Source organism: Lutjanus erythropterus, chromosome 18, assembly GCF_056507025.1.
Source record: "Lutjanus erythropterus isolate fLutEry1 chromosome 18, fLutEry1.hap2, whole genome shotgun sequence".
Classification (NCBI taxonomy): domain Eukaryota; kingdom Metazoa; phylum Chordata; class Actinopteri; order Lutjaniformes; family Lutjanidae; genus Lutjanus; species Lutjanus erythropterus.
This window is the reverse complement of record NC_139334.1, coordinates 10,310,013-10,331,459: the sequence shown is the minus strand read 5'-3', so window position 1 is coordinate 10,331,459 and position 21,447 is coordinate 10,310,013. Positions and strand designations below refer to the sequence as shown.

Below are 21,447 nucleotides of genomic sequence, written 5' to 3'. Positions count from 1 at the left end.
AAAAGTCAAACCCCTGCAGGACTGTGAAGAAAGCAGGGAAGGCTGCCATCATGGGGCTGTGTCAGATTGTGCATGTGTTGGTAAATTGCTGGTTAACCTGTCATTGTTTGCTTCCTTACATCCATCAAAGAAATTTGCCAGTCACCACAAAGTCATAAGCCATGCATTATTTAGGTAGAATATGACGGAGACTTATAAAGAACAGGAAATGCAGCTACAGCAAAGTAGCTACGCTAACGTTTCCCACATTGTCCCACATTTGGTTTGTTGGGATGCGGTCACCCTAACCTGAATAGAGGACTTTGCTTTTTCTGTTGTTACCTGTCTATATGTGAGCAGCTGTGGAATATTAGTTGATGACTAATAAGATTAAATAAGTCTTACTATCTTATGTAAAAGTCCTACCTTTGGGTTTCATATTAAGTTAAATTTCTTAATCCAAAGAGCAGAGACTGACGTTATGAGGAAAAGTCTCGTCTCTGAGCTCTTAGAAGGTTTGCTTTGCCAACAGTTGATAAAAAGTTTGGCATTTGTTGAGACGTACTTGGTGCTGGCTGTCAAAGATTTTGAATAATTTTATGTGGGAGGTTTAGATCTAATTTCACATCTACAGCAATAAACTGTAAATAAGGGGTTCTCAAAGTGAGGCCCAATGGCGACGCTCAAGTGTGACATAAAATACATTCATTATATTTTAATTATCTGTGGTCAATTTAAATACTTTAAATAGTCTACATTTAATACAGCACTTTGTTACTGTGTCATTCCACACCGTGGAAGTAAGATGGGAAACTCACTGAATGTACTCAAGGAATGTGATGTTAAAGGCCATTGTGAAACCAATCACAAATTCTATAACAAAATCATGGGCCCTCAATCATATTCTGGTTCCTAAAATTGTCTTGCAGTCATAAACACTTGGAGAACCTCTGCTGTAAATGTCTCATGTCCTCTTTGGGACCATACATGCAGCCTACTGAAGAATTTCAATACATAAAGACAAAACCCTAAACAGTGAGTGAAATACCACGGATAGAGAAGAGGTAATAATTTATTGCCTAGTATTCTTATTGTTTTACAATACTGGATGGCAAACAGGTCAGACATTTGTAATAGTCAGAAGTTAAAATAATAATAGTTTTATTTTATTAATAATAATATCCATTTGTTTCATCTTTTGGAAGGGACACGGTTGACTAGTTTTGTTCATGTTTCAGTTTTTATTATGTCATTTTTCTTTGGGAAGCACAAAATGTAAAGGAAACCAGGCTCTGCTGCTGCATCCATGTTGGCCACACGAAGATGCTCCGATTCAGCTTCCAATGCAGGACACGGAGGGATCAGAGGTGCAGCAGCTGCACCACCTAGCAGCTCAGAGCTTTCCAGGAGACGCCGCTGAAGAAGGGATGACACTTGATATCACTCACACCTCCACCTCCTGAGCCCAGGCGATAGCCGGCGTCAAACTGAAGCAACTGTGGAGCAGCACGAGGGAGAGACTGTAAGATTAAACTGCTGCAATTTAACGTCAGTGAGCGTAATATTTAGAAAAGAACCCTTCAGGCCTCAAGTCTGACCTCAGTGAGCAGAGACGCAGCTGCAGTGCTCAGGTGGTCGGGGATGAGCAGCTGGGTGTGCGAGTGGATTCCCGCTGGATGGAGCTGCCACAGCGGCTGGAGGCACAATGAACAGAGAAACCGTGAGCCGATGACAGAGCTGCAGACTTTACTGTGTAAGACTGAAACTGCTTGCAGAGCGCTTACCATTCCTGTCAGGAGTTCGAACAACAAGGCCCCAAGACTCCACCAATCACACGCCTCTGTAATCCTGGACACCCCACCGATTTCTGTCAACATACAATGAGCTGAGTTTAGTTTTAATCTTGTATTTAATTTCATATTTTCATAACCTGTCTGTTTTGCCTCCTAAATGAGACTTGCCTTTCAAAGGTATTAATGTATCTGTCTGTCCTTCTGATATACGTTATAAAAAATATGTTCTTCTATTTACAAAATTTAAGTTTACAAAGTTTAGAGAAAATTTGCTTGTTTTTATGTTTTCATATACCCCATATTTCCCACACAATGTACAGTGCTTTGCCTGTAATACAGAATGAGGTGGACCACCTGAATCTTGCCACTAGGTGTCAGGTTATAACAAGGAACAGACAGTGGCTGGTTTCAGCTTACACTGATGCATGTTTTTACCTGGAGCACAGTACATCTGTTCCATGGCTTTGGAGCAAATCTCTGACTGAACTTCACTCCACTGGCCGAAAAATGTCAAACACACCTTTCCTGTGAAAAATTAAAACATTTAATCAAAAAATCAAAATCAAAAGTATTGTGGTTTTCCCAGTGATGCAATGTAACAAAGAAAATACACTCAGGCACTGTTAAACAAAGTTGATTTATCTGTACTTTACTTGAGAATTTTAATTTCATGACGCTGGTACTCCACAACATTTCAGATGGAAATATTGTATTTTACTACATTCATCTGACAGCTTTAGTTACCAGTTATTTTACAAGATTTAACACATGAAGAACTTTTAAAATTGTGCACTGCAAATGATGACCCTAAATTGTAAAAATTAAACAACCCAATAATTTTTTTCACACTGTAAATTCATCAGCTGTTTATAACTGTCAGTTGTCTGATGATGGAAATCTAAGTGTTATTCTGAAAAAAAAAAAACAGAACTAAAAACAATAAAACTCTGGTCTGGAGTTCAGTGACTGCCTGTCTCACTGCCTGCCAGACTCCATTAACATATTGATCAATTTAACAGTTAATAAACCTCTACTCTTTCTACGAGATTAGTAATGATTTCTTACAACTCATAAACAGACGCTAACTCATTTGGCGAACATTTGGTGTTAATTTGAACTCTAATGAAGGTGGAACAAGCAAACACAAACAGACGTTCCAGACCAGAAGTTACAGGAGAAAATGCTGGCTGTCGGTATGTCACATCCTGTGATGTTCTGGAGTATTACAGCTCAGACAAATCCTGCTGATTCTACCTTTAATCTCTGATCATGATCATTTCATGTTTCAGTACAATGACATGTTTCTCCTTTAAGTATAATTTTCAATGCAGTTTAAGTGTTTTTATAATGTGGTATTAGTACATTTACTGAAGTAACTGTGTAACTGAATACTTCTCCCAACCCTGGGTTTTTCACATACAGTCTGTCACAGGTATTTGATGAACTCACCGTTGCTGGTGAGCAGGACATTTCTAGGGTTGAGGTCGCGACACAGGATGCCTTGCTGGTGCAGACTCTCTACAGCCAGCAGGATCTGAGCCCCCCACACACGCACCTCTGCCTCAGGAAGCCCCCAGCAGGTCTGCATGGCCTTATCTGTTTGCCCTGACTTGACAGGGAACCGAGGCAGGTGGCACCAGCCGTCCACCTCTATGATCTGGTCTTCCCCCTGCCCCTCAGGTCCCTCTGATTTAAGGAAAGCATCAACGTCCTCTTTCCTTTTGTGGGGTGGGGCTCCAGGGGGACCAGAGGAGAACCAGCTCACAAATGATTTTGTAGGTGCCAACTTCTCTCTAGGACTCAACTCACAAGCCTTCTCTACACCCTCTCTTGCCTCACCGGAACATGTTTCCCCTTTGAGGGTCAGGGGGACCCCTGAAAATGTCTGCTTTCCCATAATGCTGCTGCAGAGGGACGCTGGGGACGTCCAGGAGCTTTCCGAGGTGTGCTCAGAAAATACTGCTCTGTCTGTGCTCCTGATGACCACCATTCCATTTCTCTCTTCTGTTGTGGGACTGCTGCTGTCCTGCTTTGAGTCTGAAACTATTTCTGCAGGATTACCGCTCAAAACAGATCCTTGGTGAGAGCCACTGGTATCCCATGATGCCCTGCCACGGATCTGGGTTTGGCAATGGAGAGGAAGATGCAAAATGGCAGGGGACGAACTCAAACCATTGTTTTCACTGTTTGGTGATCCTGCTTTAATAAATGAGGTCTGATTGGTGTGAGGTGAAGTTTGTCCTTGTGTGCTGTGTGAATGACTGTCCGTCACTGCATAGGGATTGATTTTCTCACAGTTTTGTTCTGGATCGGCAGCTTTCCAAGCCACTTCAAACTCAGAGCTGCACTCCGTCAGTCCCATCCCAGCTTTCTTTGCGTGGAGTCCTGACATGACATCGAGAGCTTGCCTGACACGGGTGCAGGAGAGAGGAAGAGCAGGCTGTTCCTGAGTTTCACTGGAGTGCAAACACAAACTGGGAGCTGGTGGGTGGATGTGGGTGTTGACCTGTGTTCTCGTCGAGCCAGAGTGCAGACTTAGCCGATCGAGCTTGGTGTAAAATGATGCTGCAGAGCGCGTGTTCTGCAGACAACCTGTCTCCTCAATGTAGGAATGAGTCCCACAGCTCTCCAGTCGCTGCTGAGTCTCATCCCATGAGGTAGGGAAGTCCATATCTGGGCTTTCATCACTCAGTTTCTCTGGAATCACTCCTGTGCTGCCCCCTCTGCTATTGTGCTGGTAGTCTGTGCTGATTGTGGGTGAGGTGTAGCTGGTCTTCAGTTTGATGCTATGCTGGCCCGAAGTGAAGCATTCTGGGTGTTCCTGGGCTTTCTCTTTCTTCAGCTTGTGCAGCTTGGAGAAAAGCCTCCCCCCTACGACAGGGGGAGAAACATCCAATCAGACACAGGTTCAAAGAACAGGAGCAATGACGCTTTTCATATTGCTAATGCTGACTTGTAGCCTTGTAGCTGTAGTGTCTAAGTGACTGATGACAACAACAGTTTTAGAAGTTGGCCCAGTAAAGAGGGAATGCGCTGCAGCTGCATTGTCCACTAAAAGTGGTTGACTAAAAGTGCAACTCAGATTAAAATACATATTTTTCCACTGGCCTGTAGTATTGTTTATCCATATAGACTGTTTTGGTGTGAGCTGCAGTTGAGTTTTGTAGATATCAGCCATAGAGATGTCTGATTTCTCTCTAATATTACGGGGCTGAATGGCACTCAGCTTGTGGTGCTCCAAGCACCAAAAAATACATTTGTAAAACTCAAAACCAATGTCTCTTTCCAAAAATCATGACCTGGTTACTCAAGATAATCCACAGACTTTGTTGTAAGTAGTTTCATCTAGGAACTATTTTCTTTGTAGAGAGAAAGTAGTTCTGGTAGATTCTCATGTAGTTACGTAGCAAAGTAGCAGATTCTACTGCAGAAAGAAAGTAGTTTTTCCAGTTCCAAGTACCAAAATTTTTGTCGCTACTAGTCACTTAAACACAAAAACATAGGAAAAATAGGGTCTAAGTTGAAAAATAGCCCTAAAGTTATCCTTTAAAGGGAAAATTTGGTACGTTTGATGTGGATTTCCAGACTGTGTTGATGTTATATGTAAACTGAGACTTCAATTCCATGGTGCTGCTATACTGACCAAGAAAGCTGAGTTCTCCTGTCCGCAGAGCCATGCAGCAGTGCCTTAATGTACCAGGATTTATTGCATGCAAGCTTCTGACGCCCACACCCATGTTGCTCATAGCTGTTACTTTACTGGCCAAAACATCATGTTAGGTGACAAAAATACTGCAGTACAGTATAGAAATTCACGCTGAAACATCCTGTATGAAAAGTTCTGAATTTTCGTCCCAGAAGCACTGAAAATAGAGCAGTTGTTACTGACAGCTCACCTTTGACATGCTCAAGATGTAGGTACACAGCATCCTCACTGACGTAATATCTCAGCAGCTTAACCATGTATGGCACCCCCTGAGGAATGATGGTTGGCTGGTCCCTGCTCTCCCAGCTCGACTTAACCAGGCTCTGCAAGAACACATGCGGCACACATAATGAGTGACCTTTTTATAACATGCAAACAGGTGTATTTAATCAGTCAAAACTGAAAGAAAAAAGAGCAACTACTGCTTGGATTGCTCCTTTAGAGATCAGCGGCTGTCTGTTACACCGTCCCTGTGGTCACTGAAATTTGAGGTGCACTTGCACTGACTAAAAGGGTGAGGGCTTTCAGGCAGATCAATGCTGGATGATATTCAGGGAGACAGGATGGAGAGACCTCCCATCGACTGGCCTGCCACACAATACAACGACTGGCTCGCTGCCAGACGGCAACCCCCAGAACATCTCTGCTCTCAGTGGACAGATGTTGGTCAATGGGCCTGTCTTTAATTTAAATGCATTATCATATACTGGAGAGCAATGCCCAATCATTTTAAGTCTGGACTGCACCTCAGATTGTATTGCTATACATCTGAAAGAAATGCGAATACTCACCTTTACAACAAATGTCTCCTTATTGACCATACTTTGGACGATCAGGACCTTTGGGGTGAAAAACAACATTTTTAGACTACCACATCAAAGCCTCCCCCCTCCCGTATGATCAGTTACAAATGTACTGTAAGCGTCTCTCAGTCCAAATCAGCCCAGCAGTTCACTTCAGACATGTCCAATAAAGCTGCTGGGACAGAGCGTCCATGTTTGAGGTCACGTTCATGCTGTAGTGGTGTTTGACACTGATACAGCCGAGCAGACGCGTTCTCAGTGTTTCAGAACAGAGAAAACTTCTCATTTTCTCATGATTTTGAGGCCTAATTTGTATACTTAGTGATTTTTTTAATCATTCAAATTTGGCTGGGTGGTGAATAACATGTGTGTCTGTGCTGTGACAAACTCAGAACAAACAGTAGTTTCAAACATTTATCATTGCTTTACAGTATCTTTTAGCTTAATCAGGACAAATATGAGGCTATCCTCCACAACCACACTTCACAAAGTCTCCAGTCTGAATTTGTCCCTGGTTTCATTATATCCTCTAATGATGACGTAAAAACACTAACATTAATCACATTACCAGAATGGCCTTCTTCCACCTCCTGTCTACGTCCCTCACTTTCCCACTCTGTTGCAGAGACTCTAATTCACGCCTTCATTACATCCTGACTAGATTACTGTAATGCCCTTCTTTTCAGGGTATGAACTCAGAACTTAACAAGACTACAGTATGTCCAGATTTCAGCTGCAAACAGTCCTGGGAACACATCACCCCTACCCTTCAACAGCTGCATTGTTCTCAGTTAAATTCCTGTTTTAAATTAATTCTTCCTTGGCTTGGCACCACCATACCTATCCAGTCGACAGGATCCCTATACACCTACTCATTCACTGCGTTCCTCTGATGCCTATCTACTCTCTTCTCCCCTCTGGGCTCCATACTATGGGTGACAGGGCCTTCACTAGGCACCCAAACCTCCAGATTGCTCTTCCTCAGGTGCTGCACCAGTTCACTTCATGGCTTCTTTTAAACTGCGACTGAAAAGCCTAGCTTTTCCTGCTGCTTCTTAATGTGTTTTATTGTCCATGTGTTCTTTTATCTGTATATATTCTCCATTACTGTTGTTGTGTCTTCTCGTTATTATCATTATTGTATTATTTTTCTTGTTAGCTTGTTTATGCATTAACTGTCTTGTCTGTTGTAAAGCGTCCTTGGATAACTTGAAAGGTGCTTATAAATAAAATATATTATTATTATTAATACATAAAGCCAACACTGATGCTGAAACACACAGATTGTAAAAGTCTAGCCTTACCTTATCAGTCACTCCCACAACCTTACACATCTCCAGGTCCTCCACAGGCGAACTCAAGTGTCTGATTGGACGAAATCTCAGACTGCTGTAACCCTGGTGATGAATGCCACGGAGGATATTAGCAACAGCACAATGACGCTTGAGATGAATGATGCTTAGTGTGAGACAGACAGGCACACAGGAGCTGATCTTTTATGTTCTTATCGACTTATCTCATATTAGACTTATGTCAAGGACACTAAAAATGCCTCAACCCTACACTGAAATTATGTTTACCACACATTTAGAACAAATGAGCAGGGGTAGAAAAAATATTTAAATCCAAAGCTCCGCCTGGAGCAGATCATTAGTGGGTAATCAGCCCACAAGTCAAGGCAGGAAGTCAACATGCATTAAAACACTAAAAAGTCCATTTCAAACTAAAAGCATGCAGTTAAAATGAAACACAGCAATAACAAACATTTAAAACACAACACATAAAAAACATACAGAACAAATAGGCAAAGTACTAAGACATACAAAATCCTGCAATATAAAAGCACCACAAAAAATAAATAAATAAACAATAAAACCAATACCTCTGTCATGTGACATTAACCCATAAAGGAACACTTGATCCTTCAGTTTATCACAAACATTCAATGTTCTCACTGATCAGGAAGGGTAGGATAAATTGTAATCTGAAAAGTAACTAGTAACTTAGCGGGGATAACAAAACAGAATTTGTAAACTCTTCATATGTTTTGTGTAAAAATCTTACTTTGTAAAATAACTGCATCATGAAGTGGTCAACAAGATTTACTTTTGTACAATGATAGTAAAGGATGATTGTCTTACTCCTAAATGAGAGCTTCCCTTCCCGAGGTTGTCCTGCAGATGTGTGATGAAGATTTCTTCAGCTCTCTTCAGATACTGGGTTGTCTTCCTCTTCACTGCCTCCCGACGATCCTTGTTTGGGTCCACTGTAAAACAGTAAACTTCTATCACACACCAGTTTAAGAAAAAGAAAAATACTGTAGCTGTGTAAGCAGAATAAGTCTAACAGACAAAATCTGTCCTGTCCAAACGTGGGTCTTTATCTAGGACAACAACTGGCAACACACAGTTAACTGTTGGCACTGCTGAGGAAATCTGGGTTTAACCTTTGGTTTGTGACTTCCTGATTTTATTCTGATCCACATGTTCCGATCACATGTCTTGTGCAAACATGCAACTTCTTCAAATTCCTCATTTGCAGTATCACAGAGCCTTAAAGGACCTGTCTGTAGGATTTAGTGACCTTTCAGACTGCAAACACTTTGCCTCATTCTCCCTTTCCAAGCATGCAGGACAATCTACAGTGGCTGCAAAAAATATGCAGTCACAAAGGGTCAAATCTAGACTCTGTGTTTAGTTTGTCTGTTCTAGGCTACTGTAAAAACTCTGTGGAACATGGTGGCTTACGTGGAAAAGGACCCACGTCCTCTCTAGACATAAGCAGCTCATTATAAGGCAACGAAACACAATGATTCACATTTTCAGGTTTTTAAAAACTAATGAAAACACACTTATGAATATTATATTCTATTTCTGCCGCATTCTGCTGATAGATCCCCCTAAATCTTACACACTGGACCTTTAAATATGTGTGTGAAAGACCAAACATTGTCCACTTACACTGAACCCCATTCAGCAGCAGGTCCACACCATTCTTATAGTAACTGAAAGCTGCCTCGTAGTCCTCATTGACCTCACTGTCCAGTGCCATGCGGATCTGCTTGGCCGCCTCCACCAGGTAATCTCTCTTTGCCATCGTTGCCTGTCTTGTTTTGGACCCGTCGAGGACCAGCTGGGCCTGAGGGCAGCATAGAAACTTAGAAATGACTGTTGATTCAGCCACGGCACATAGTTGAGGTGTGAACAAGCGGTCATTAAATTAGAAACAGAAAGTGAATCTTAAAGCTGTAGTGAGTGAATCATACTGCAGCTGTTCAGCTCTTAAAGAGACTCACCTTTGCTCCCTGGTCTCATCAACAGTCGGACACATGTCTATCTGTTGGAACTGGGCTTGGTATGTCTCCAAGGCTCAGGTCTTTGCGGCAGAGCATGATCATCTGAAACACAAAGAGTTAACCCTCCAGACCAGCACAGGAAGTGAGTACAAGCTTGAGCCTACTATTTCTGATGAATGGAAAGAAGCAGAGTTGCAAACATCCAAGATGACAGAGGGATGACTCACAGCACTGAGGCACATTGTTGCATGTATCAGGTAAATTTCAGCGTCATTTATTGCTACAGGAAGGTGGAAACCCAAAGATCAGACTGGAGAAGGTGTCGACACCCAAATCTTACTATACTGTCCCAAATTTGTGCTAGAAAACTGTGTGTCTGTGTATGCTACACTCTAGACACACTATCAACCCACACACTTATGCAAATCACATGAAATGGATTATGTCCAAGGGGGGAATTTTTAAAACCAGAGATTTTATACAATTAATCTTTGTTACATTATGCAAATGTATTACCAGTCAGGCGGCAAAGGCTAATGCTGAATAGAAAACCTCACTTTGATGCAAAATTGAACATTTCTTTTCCTTAAATTTGGCTGGAACACACATACACACCCCATCCTGGGTACAGTCATGGAGGCGACATCCTCTAAGGAGTGTTATGAAACACACAAAGCCATCTTCAGTCTCCTGCATCATCATCATCCATCATCTTCTCAACATGCACTCCCACATCCAGTGAGAGACCAATCCACCACAGTGAGTAAATTAACAAAAAAAAGCACAGAAAACAGGCGTGCACACACCCACAACACACAACCAGTACCTGATGTGAGGCGAGCATGCCCTGGACCCTCCACCCCAGCAGCAGCATCAGCAGCATCAGCAGCAGCCCGTGTCTTCAGCAGGCTGAACACACTCCTCTCAGGAGAAAGGGGAGGAGGAGAGAGCTCAGGCAAGGCTGCCGATTGGCTGAGCATGATGTCACTTTAGGGTACCATTTCACGCACAGTGCTCACTTCCCCTCTCTCATCCTGACAGATGCTGGCCCGTTTAAAGAGACAGTACTGTTTTTGTGTGCACTGACTGAAGGCCATTTTCAACCCTGACTTTGACTTCCAAAATGGATTGTGTTTAGCTGTTAGTGTCGACACTTATTGACAAATCCCACATGAAAAATACTCAATTTATGAAGCACAGTATTTCTTTGATGTCTCCCGGCCACTATGACTGGAGGGATCACCCTGCCCAGAATCTGTAATCTGCTGGCTCCTGGTGCTCAGTACCAGATGGAGCCAGGCTCCAAACACAGCACAAAGGAGAGTCATTCCCTGCCTCAAGGGAGGGCCGGCTTACAGAGGGGGGTGGAAGCTTAAGCATGGAGCAGGATGGGTAGGGGAGGAGGGAGGGGAAGACGTATCAAATGCTGCAACCTTATCCAAAAAAGCAGAAAGGGAGGGCTCTGATTGATCACAGAGGTTTATGATCACGCCCACTCTCAATGTTCATTCACTTGTATTTTACTTGGCAGTCAGTACCCCTGACCAAGTCACTGTCTAAGAACTGGAGTTGTTCCCTGAGTATTAAATATTACACTACTCCTAATGTTAAAGCTGCGTTAAAGGGACAGTTCACCCCTAAATCAAAAATAGATATTTTTCCTCTGGACTGAAGTGCTATTCATCCATCTATACTGTTCTGGTGTAAACTGCATTGTTTTGCAGATATCAGCTGTTGAGACTTCTGCTCTTTCTCTTGAATATAATTGGACTAAATGGCGTTCTGTTTGTGATGCTCAAAGGCCCCAAAAATACATCTGAAATACTCCAAACCGCTGTCTCTTTCCAGAAATCATAATCTGGCTACTCAAACCAATCCACAGACCTTGTCACAGTTTCATGTAGGAACTGCAGGACACTTCTTATCATTATAATTATAATTATAATTAAATATTATAATTATGACTTTTTATCCCATAATTCGGATTTTTTTTTCTTTAGCTCATAACTTTGACCTTTTATCTCATTAGACTGTGCCTAATAGGTATCAGAATAAGTTGGAGTATCAAAATTGCAAAAGTTGTCCCAGAATACCCTAATTCACCCTGAGTGTACATACATTACATTATGTTGAATACAAATATAATTGTGGTGATCGACCAAATCATGCTGAAATAAACTATAAGGAATATTACAGTCTGTTTTTTTCCACTCACCTGCACACACCTGTCACCCGTCAGTCCTGACAGAAAATGATATACACGTTTTCCGGGAGCAGCGCAGGGTAACTTCAGCATGGTGTTCATCAGCAGGTGAAGAACAGCCAAGTCATTTTTAAAAAAAATCTCCAGAGCTGTTCAAAAATGCTTCTCCATGACACAGCTAATCGGTGAGAGCCAGGTCTTCATTTGCCCCCCTTTGCCTTGTATTTTCTTCTTTTACAAACTTTCGGGGTTTTATTTTCTGTTTGAGAATGAACTCAACTATCGTCATGTCCATACGATAACCCTTGATTTGTGGATCTCTCGCGAGATACGTGTGTTTGTTTCTTCACTGTTTATGTTGTACAAACTCATTATGTTTTACAATGTGACAGGGCTGTCATAAAATAAGTCTGGGTAGGTTTTTTGACTGAGAATACTTGATTAATGTGGTGGGAAGATCATGGTTTGGGTTAAAATGATCACTCGCGAGATCTTTCGCGGATCTGGAGTTCTCTTTTTCGCGTCCTTCCGTATTTTGACTTTGGGTTTTTTGGAAAATACGAAGTGGATTTCTTGTGTTGCTTTCAACTATTTTTGTGTTCTGATATACACTGCCTGGTCAAAAACAGTTGGACCGCCTTTAGTTTTGTTTACAGCACGCTTTGACATGGCATCGTTTTGATAAGCTTGTGCAATGTCACATCATTGTAAGAAATATTAGTATTTTTTCCTAAAAAGAACACCTGTCCCTTATGGTCACTGTCATTAGAGATTTATTTAGGTTTTTTTGTATTTGGTGACCACAGCATCAGTCTCTTGACAGGGGAGCACATGAGGAGAGAATTATCTCCATGGAGGGAAGTGAAAATAGACGAGATTAGGGTAAAATTTTGTTAAAGACAGAATGTGTTTATTGGCTGTCATTTCCAAACAGCTCATACTTCATTTGAATGTAAAAAGAATTTAAAAAAGAATTTAAAAATTGTTTATTGTGTGTGTATTTAATGCTAACTCTTAAACAGACATCAGAATGCTTATGTATAAGCAGATATTTTACGTTGTTTTTCTGATTTTACTTACATACTTTTATTCAGAAAGATCTGAATACTTCCTCCATCCCTGACTGAAACAAAACAGGCCACTCATATGAATGCTCAATTCAGATTTTAATCAAGAAAATAAATGTAGTTTGATCACAGAGATATCATAATGGTAGAGAGAGTCGGTGAAGATCACTTGTATCAATCACAATACAGCCGACTGATAACAAGAGGCATCATTCTTTGTTGAATCTCACATTGTAGGACACATAATAGCCATTGTTGTACATGTACAGCCTCTGATCAGTGGGATTGTAGTGCAGGTTGGTGTATTTCTCCTGGAACTTCTGTAGGGGGATGTTCATGTGTTTCTCCTCTCCAGTTCTGGTGTTGTATGAGTAATAGATCTCCTCTGTCTTCAGATCTCTCGGCCTGGTGGCGTACATAACACCACATACCATGAAAGCATTCCCTACTTGAGGCTTGAACGCACTAGTGCTCCATTCGTCCTCAATACCAAACGCTTTCTCATCTACCTTAGCAAAAACAATTTTGCCCTTGGCCTCCTCTGTGGCATACATTACCCACAATCCTTTCTCATCAGCTGAAAAGTCCAGGTACTGGTTAGGTGAATAAGTATAGGTGAAACTTTCACCTGCCTTTGTGATTTCCCTGTGACTAAAAACAGAAGAGGTCAGATTTAATTTGGACATTCTGAATGGGTTGGCAGCCTGGTAATAAACAGTGTTACCATGGACAATGTAGTTATTACCAGTGCCTCCGTACCCTTGTGGCAGACTGTGGTGTGTGAACGAGGATCTCTGAATGAGTTTGTCATAATTAGAGTACAAGTAGAATTCATACACAGAGGGACTGCTGTATGCACCGTACCAGTACATCGACTCATAGCCTCTAACTGGTTTGGAGTCTTTTCCCCAGCCACCATACTGGTATCCTGGGTTCAAATGAGCATTCACTTGAATGAGTGTAGGCTTGCTGACGCTCATGATTCCTGTGTGATTACAGTTGCCTGAAAAGAAAAAGAAAGAAATAGTTACATGCAACCTGCTGACCAGCTACTGCAACAACCTGGCTGATGGCCTTCTGGAAGCTCTGAGAGGCAGTTGAGGAAATAAAAAAAAATCTACTGATTTATTTTCTAAATCTAAATTGTTGTCTCTCCTGTGTATATGATATGACGATATAAGAACAGGTGAAAATAAAAGTTTTGTCAGGATACATTGCCAAAACTATTTTTTACCAGTTTTCACAAATGATTTTGACTTAAGTGTACCTCTATTAAAATTCATCTAGAAGAAAACATGACTTCTTTACGTCATTTTAAAAATATAGGGTAGTGTATTACAGCAACTTCACAGAAAATGTCACAGATGAAAGAAAAATTATCCCGGCAATCGTGTTATAGTGTTTATCATAAACAGAGGAGAGAGGGGCTTCTGTACGTACCAATATCTGGTTTGATGAAGTCCTGCTCCTTCTGGCACTCCTCCAGCTTCTTCTGCAGCTTAGCAAACTCGATGCGGATCACTTCCAGGTTGCTCTTGTCATAAGTCTCAAGTTGGTTCACAGTGAGGGTCATGTTGTGAATCTGGTACAAACAGACTCAGTTACCATGATATAACCAATAAATGGACAGAAGCAGTGAATCTGAGTCCTGACATGTCTTCTTACCTCAGTATACAGGCTGTCAAACATTGGCGAAGACGAGTTGAGAGAGTCTTTGAGCTGAGTCACCAGAGTCTCAAACTCTCTGAGCTCAATCCTGAGCAGCTCAAAGTCCAGTTTGATGTAGCTGTCAGGACTGCTCTCCAGTATAGCCACTCTCACAGTCAGGTCCTCCAGCTCTCCTAAGAACACGTCCAGTTTGCCTCCATAGTAAACAAGCTAAAAGACACACACTAATCAGTTTTGATATTTTTAAGCAAGTACTGTCATGCAATTGGATTTAATAATGTAGCTCTACTTTAACAAGATAACCACAAACAAGACTGATGCAAATTGCATTCTGTTAATTTGCCCTCAAAAGATATGTAGCTGTTCATTGCTATATTTTACATTAAATAATACAGAAGCTCACACCAAAATAATCTAGCTGGATAAATAGCACCACGGGCCAGGATAAAAATATGTGCAACAGGATAGACCTGTATGGTCACCTTCATTCTATTGGCACTGGTTGGGAGTGGTTTTCTTTGTGCAGTGGTTGTGTGTCTGTGTGTGGGGTGGAAGGACTTCTGTTTTGCTGTGAGCCAATGGCTGTGATTCAGGTGCTGATTGCTGCCAGGTGTGATCGAGTGTGCCTCACTCTTGCAGGTTACCTGAGCCACAAACCCTGCAGCCTCTCATCCTCTCTTGTGTTTCTGTCTGCAGGTGTCTTATACATGTGATTCAAGTGAATGTCTGACTATTGAAAGTGCTCTCACCATTTCCTTGTGTGCGTGTAAGATTCACCTCACTGTAAATATGGCCTCTCGTCCTCTGCTGTTTCTGTCTGCAGGCCAAGGTCTATGCCACACGCTGCTGCCCTAAGGCAAAGTTGTGCTTTCTAAAGGCTGACGTGTGATGCCGGCCTGGTCTATGGTGACAGCTCAGAGGTCTGCCGTTTACAAGTGTGATGACAAAGTGACGACTGTAGGAACGATTAGCGATTAGGGAACTGACCGCTCTGCCTCCTGGATAGTCAAGATAGGTTATTGCCATGCTCTGTTGATTTTAATGTATTTATAAAAATAATAAATTGTGTTTTTAATCTTTCACGTTTTGCCTCTTGCCTCTACTGACACTGGTTAGTCAAATCAAAAACCTGCAGGCCCACTGCAGTACATGCAGTGGGGGTGTTATAAATGCAAAGCCTTCCATCTGTCCTTCTGTATAGAAATACCAACCAATAAGACAGCAAAGCTAAACAAAGATAAGATAAGCAAATAAACAGTTATAGCAGGATGTACAGGCAGCTTAGATTGAAAGATGATACACAAATGAGTAAAACTCATCTGGACAAGAAGTATATGCAGTCTCTATGTGTTGTGATGTGTTGTGGTCTAGCTGGTACTGTGCTGTCAACAAGACAGTGTTGTCATGTAAATATCACTTGAATAAATATTATATTGGTAATCTAAGTTATTTTTTATGCAAAGCTGGTGTTATGAGTATCTATTGATGGATGGAGTACAGTATATTTTGACAGGCTGTAAGATCTAATGGCCATAATCATTAGTGAGAGTCAATATAAAAGGCCAAGATCACTAGAAATAGTTAGTAACAGTTCACTACTGAAGTCACTCCTGGATCTAATCAATGTTTTTCTAACTTGTGATACATTTATTGTATATATTATCCTTTCTGATGACTAAAATCATCTACTAAATTGGCTTTTTCAGCTGGACCTGAACAACTGCACACAACTAAATTAGAGCAACATATGCTGCCATCCAAACAACAAGTTGGATACTTACTTTATTAATCTGCATCTCCACCTCCAGCTTCAGATCAGTGGTAACTTGCTGCATGTGTTGCACAATTAGTGAATTTAGTTTTTTTTTTTTTTTATTTACTCTTTTTTTTATTGTAACAGTTTCATTGATGCCTCTCTTACTTTCATTTATTCACTTTTACTTTACTTTAATTTACTGTCATTTAATTGGTTCATTTGATTATCTGGAATGAGATACATTTTTAATCACCACCTCCTCCTTCATTGCATGTATCGGTAATTTTGTAACAGCCTTATTAACATTCATAAAAAAAATTTCACACATTTTGAATGCTTCACTTTGATTTTATTCAGGAAAAGACAGTAAAAAAGTCTATGCATCACAGTACATAGCTTTATAGAGTGAGTAAATACAGATCACTTGTATCAATCACAATACGGTGGATCACAGAGAAGATTGATCATTCCTTGTTAAACCTCACATTGTAGGACACATAGTAACCGTTGTTGTACATGTAGAGTTTCTGATCGGTGGGATTGTAGTCCAGGTTGCTGTAACTCTCCTGGAACTTCGGGAAGCGAATGTTGAGGTGTTTTTCCTCCTTGGTCTTAGTGTCATACGCATAGTAGATCTCCTCTGTGGTCAAATCTACAGACCTGGTGGCATACATGACTCCACAGGCCATGAAAGCGTTCCCAGCCAACTGCTTGAACACACCTGTGTTCTGCTCTTCCTCGACGCCAAAAGATTTCTCGTTTATTTTTGCGAGGACTATTTTACCTTTGCTCTCCTCTGAGGCATACATTACATATAGGCCAGTTTCATCAGCTGCAAAATCCAAGTTCTGATAGTCGGAGTAACTGTATGAGAACTTCGGGCTAGCAGCTGGGATCACTCTGTAGTCATATTTGGAACTGGTCAGATTCAGTTTGGCCATACTGAAAGGCGAGTTAATCTGGTAATAGATGGTGTTACCGTGAACGATGAAATTGTTTCCCACACCATACCACCCGCTTGGTATGTCGTGTGTTTTGAATGCAGACCTCAGAATGAGCTTGTCATAGTTAGAGTACAAATAGAAGTCATACAGACGAGAGGGACTGGTGTATGCCCCATAGAAGTACATTGACTCATAGCCTCTAACAGGTTTGGAGTCTTTACCCCAGCCCCCGTACTGATACCCTGCACTCAGATGAGCATTCACTTGGATCACTGTTGGCTTGCTGATGCTCATGATTCCTGTGTGATTACAGTTGCCTGAAAAGAAAAGAGAACTGTTTGTGTTGGCTGACAATGTCTGATTTTTTGTTTTTTTAGCCATAATCCACAATCTTCCAACTAGTTATCTTACCAATATCTGGTTTGATGGAGTCCTGCTCCTTCTGGCACTCCTCCAGCTTCTTCTGCAGCTTGGCAAACTCGATGCGGATCACTTCCAGGTTGCTCTTGTCATAAGTCTCCAGTTGGTTCACAATGAGGGTCATGTTGCGGATCTGTGAACAGACACATAAATCAAATTGTAATCTGCAAGCCCAACTCCAAAAAAAGCTGTGACGTGTAAAATGGAAATAAAAACAGAATGCAACAATTTGCAAAACCTTTTCCAACCTATGTTCAGTTGAATACAGTACAAATGTGAGATTGATTAACTTTATTGTTTTGTAAATATGCCTGCAACATGTTCCAAAAAAGTTGGTGCTAGGGCATGTTTACCACTGTGATACATCGCCTTTTCTTTTAAGAACAGTAAGTGTTTGGGAAGTGAAAACACCAACTGTTGAAGTTTTGGAAGAGATATTCTTTCTCAGTGTTGCTTGATATATGACTGCAGGTGCTCGACAGTCCAGGGTCTCTGTTGTCATATTTTACGCTTCATAATGCACCACACATTTTCAGTTGGAGACTGGTCTGGACTGCAGGCAGGTCAGTCTCGTACCTGAACTCTTTTACTATGAAGCTATGTTCTTGTAACACGAGCAGAATATGTCTTGACATTGTCTTGCTGACATAAGCAGGGACATCGCTGAAAAAGACGTCGTCTGGATGGCAGCATATGTTGCTCCAAATCCTGTCTGTACCTTTCAGCATTAATATCAAATACTGCCTTTTGAAGACAGCGCTGGTAACAATCTGGATGGTCCTTTTCCTCTTTAGTCCAGAGGTCATGACATCTATGATTTTTGAAAACAATACACTGCAGCTTAACTTAACTTGATATGAATAAAGCCATGTTATTTGCAAGTAGGCTAAAATCATCTCTTTCACCTCAGTGTACAGGCTGTCAAACATGGGCGAGGAGGAGTTGAAGGAGTCTTTGAGCTGAGTCACCAGAGCCTCAAACTCTCTGAGCTCAATTCTGAGCAGCTCAAAGTCCAGTTTGATGTAATCGCCAGGATTGCTCTCCAGTATGGCCACTCTGAATGTCAAGTCCACAAGGTCCTTCAAGTAGACCTCCAACCGACCCTCATAGCTCGCCAGCTGAAATAGTGAAAAGAATTTAAGGAGCAATTAGTAACAATTTAATTGGAGCAGTACAGTCAAATAACAGAAGATTGAAAAACCATCAACAGCACAGTAAGACAAAAAAAACCAAAAAACTGATGACCTGGCAGCAACTGACAGATCATTTTGACGCATGGACAAGTTAAAGAAAGAAGTGACAAAGTTTAATATACATCACAAAACTCAGTTGAGTCTGTCCCTTAACTTTCTTTGGGGAACTTCATTATTTTCAATCCATCATCATCATCATACAGCCATTTTAATTGTTAAACCTCCTCAAGCGTGATTAAAGTTAATACTGGAACACAATTTAAATTGGAGTTTAAAGTTTTGGTGCAACAGTATTAAGTTTATTCTTGGTTTAGAGTAAAAAACCGAGGTTTAAAGTGAGATTTAAATTTAATCTTGATTCATTTTAAGCTAGTTTAGAAGTTTGTTGTGGCATAATTTACATTTAAAGTTAGGATTTAATTGGGTTTAAAAATTAACGTTGGTGCAACCCAGCCGTAATGGATAATTGCTGCAGAGCCGTTCAGATTTAAATCTATACTCACCATGTCCATTTGAATTCCCACTTCCAGGATGAGATCGCTGCTGACTTTTTGCATGTGCTGAACCCGGTCAGCAGGGAAGGTGGTGTCAGGCAGATACACATGACAAACGCACTGCCCCGACTCACCCACTGATGCAGTCACATTGCCAGACTCCCAGTCCTCCACTGGCTGAAAAAAACAGAAAGAAAAAACACCATTAGAGCTGATCATAATAAATGACTCTTACATGTCTTAATAGAAAATAAGGCTCACTTACAATCCAGGCCAAAGCAGGACCGAGGGCTGGTAGAATCAGCAGCAGAACTGGCAGCATCATGTCTCAGTTTGCCTCTCTAGTGTCTCCTTGGTGGCTCGGTCAGAGACTTTTTAAAGACAGCTCTTATCACTTCATCAAGGACACCCTCTCTCTTCCCATAGTTATTAGATCATGACAAACATTCTTCATCCTTGTTTGCTCACACTAACTTATGAGGAAACAACCATGTCGGGTTTGATCTGAACATAAGGTGTGTATGAGAAAAACACCATCTGTAGTGAATTCTGGCAGCACCTTGTTATGTTTATGGCCTGTAAGCAGTGTTGTATGGATATTTTTGACGCTCTCTTTATAGACTTATAACTTAAAATTTATCCAAGTCCTGTCATGTCACTGTTTGAATTACTCCTGAAGGGATGCATTTGTCTGCTGGGGGGCATAAAGTCATTGCTTTTACTACCCTCCTGACTCATGGCCTGATACTTTGTCTTACGCTGTTTAACCCGATGTTAGGGGAAAATAATCATGTATATAGTACAGGGTTCTGTAAGAAATGTATTAAAGTGTGGAGATCTTTCTGATTTTCTTTAACAAACACTGCACACAAGTAGGGTAGACTGTGAACAGTTGCAACAAGTCTTTGTCCATCACTGTTTTGTAGTCTTATAAGTGACATGCTTAACATGTGTCTGGCCAGCACATGATGTTTTGTCATGGCTGCTTAGCTTGGCGACAGCTGTAACAATGTGTTGCAAAACAGACCACATAACATAATTTTCAACATAAACGAGTCATTGCAGGGTGCATAAAAGGATAGTCCACCCAAATATAGATATGGTCAGATATGGTCACCCTAAACATTAAAAGGCCCATAACTCATCCCAAACTAAAACACCTCTTTCAATCGTCTTAATTAAAAGTGACTTGCACAGTTTTATCTTTCAACAGTCATATTTTCCCTGCTCTGGATTGCAAGATGGAGGATTAGAGCTCCCTTAACTTCCTACACAAAGAGTCTCTCTATCTGTCTGCTCAGACTATGAAAAATTATCCTATTTAAAGAGTTTTTCAGATTATTTTGGGGGCTTTTGCCTCTATTGGACAAGACAGGTGAAAGTAGACAGGAAAGGTGTGTAAAGTAGAAAGTAATTATTTTTTATAACCTTATTTCCCTTTATTGTGATTCTGATTGTAATTATTTTAATGCATTTCTTTTTGATTGATTTTGACATATTGAATGATGATGAAATGAGTGAACAAATTTTTTAGAAAGACTTAACAGATCAATGTTTGTACAGCCATCATCTTAGAAGTCAGATTTAACTATAACTTGTGAATGAAAGAACTGCTTCTTTGTACAGCGTCAACATGCACATGGTTAATTGCATAATCTTATGCACATAATTTGGGTGGTGCTTTTGAACGGTGTAGTTTAAGCCACAGAGGAAACATTTCAGTAAAATGCTGACTCAAACCTCGGGAAGTCCAGTTTTTACTCACTTCAGTCACACCACTGTCAGAAAAGAAACACTTTTGAAGAAAAAGGTTTTTATGAGTGACAGTCATAAAGATTATGTTGTGAAACTGAACCTCTGATATCCATCCATAAATAATGTTAATAGGAGCAGCTGTGTTTGCTTGTCTATGGCAAGTTGAAATGTATGTGGTGCAACAGGTTTTATTGAACAGCTATGGGAGAACAGGTTTTGAGAAAATGCTGTTTCAATCCATGACACTTGTGGAGACAAGAATTTCTGCCAAGGTGCGTTGAAGCTGAAGCAGGTCATAATAGCCCAACACCTCACTAAGACAACTTATTTAGTTTTTCCTTTAGTTTGTCATCCATCTGTTTGTTTAGTGC

General features: G+C 41.0%; 3 protein-coding genes across 3 annotated transcripts; all 3 read right to left on the bottom strand.

Annotated features, from left to right (window-relative positions):
- Window positions 1-1,033: 1,033 nt before the first annotated feature.
- Window positions 1,034-10,458, bottom strand: rps6kl1 (ribosomal protein S6 kinase-like 1). Its single transcript, XM_084743022.1, has 12 exons — window positions 10,403-10,458; window positions 9,577-9,678; window positions 9,242-9,419; window positions 8,423-8,547; window positions 7,586-7,678; window positions 6,270-6,317; window positions 5,669-5,801; window positions 3,222-4,643; window positions 2,208-2,297; window positions 1,764-1,846; window positions 1,578-1,673; window positions 1,034-1,475 (listed from the first exon to the last, which is right to left on the bottom strand). Exons 3-12 carry the CDS (start codon window positions 9,375-9,377, stop codon window positions 1,365-1,367), a joined length of 2,337 nt encoding a protein of 778 aa, XP_084599148.1. The 5' UTR covers window positions 9,378-9,419; window positions 9,577-9,678; window positions 10,403-10,458; the 3' UTR covers window positions 1,034-1,364.
- A 2,468-nt stretch (window positions 10,459-12,926) lies between these two features.
- On the bottom strand, window positions 12,927-16,349 carry LOC146310649 (olfactomedin-4-like). The gene is made up of 4 exons (XM_084742963.1): window positions 16,296-16,349; window positions 14,512-14,724; window positions 14,287-14,428; window positions 12,927-13,849 (listed from the first exon to the last, which is right to left on the bottom strand). The coding sequence occupies exons 1-4, from the start codon at window positions 16,347-16,349 to the stop codon at window positions 13,056-13,058; spliced, it is 1,203 nt and encodes a 400-aa protein (XP_084599089.1). The 3' UTR covers window positions 12,927-13,055.
- Window positions 16,350-16,599: 250 nt separating this feature from the next.
- olfm4.2 (olfactomedin 4, tandem duplicate 2) lies at window positions 16,600-19,769 on the bottom strand. Its single transcript, XM_084742669.1, has 5 exons — window positions 19,587-19,769; window positions 19,331-19,498; window positions 18,540-18,752; window positions 17,626-17,767; window positions 16,600-17,531 (listed from the first exon to the last, which is right to left on the bottom strand). Exons 1-5 carry the CDS (start codon window positions 19,644-19,646, stop codon window positions 16,735-16,737), a joined length of 1,380 nt encoding a protein of 459 aa, XP_084598795.1. The 5' UTR covers window positions 19,647-19,769; the 3' UTR covers window positions 16,600-16,734.
- Window positions 19,770-21,447: the final 1,678 nt, after the last annotated feature.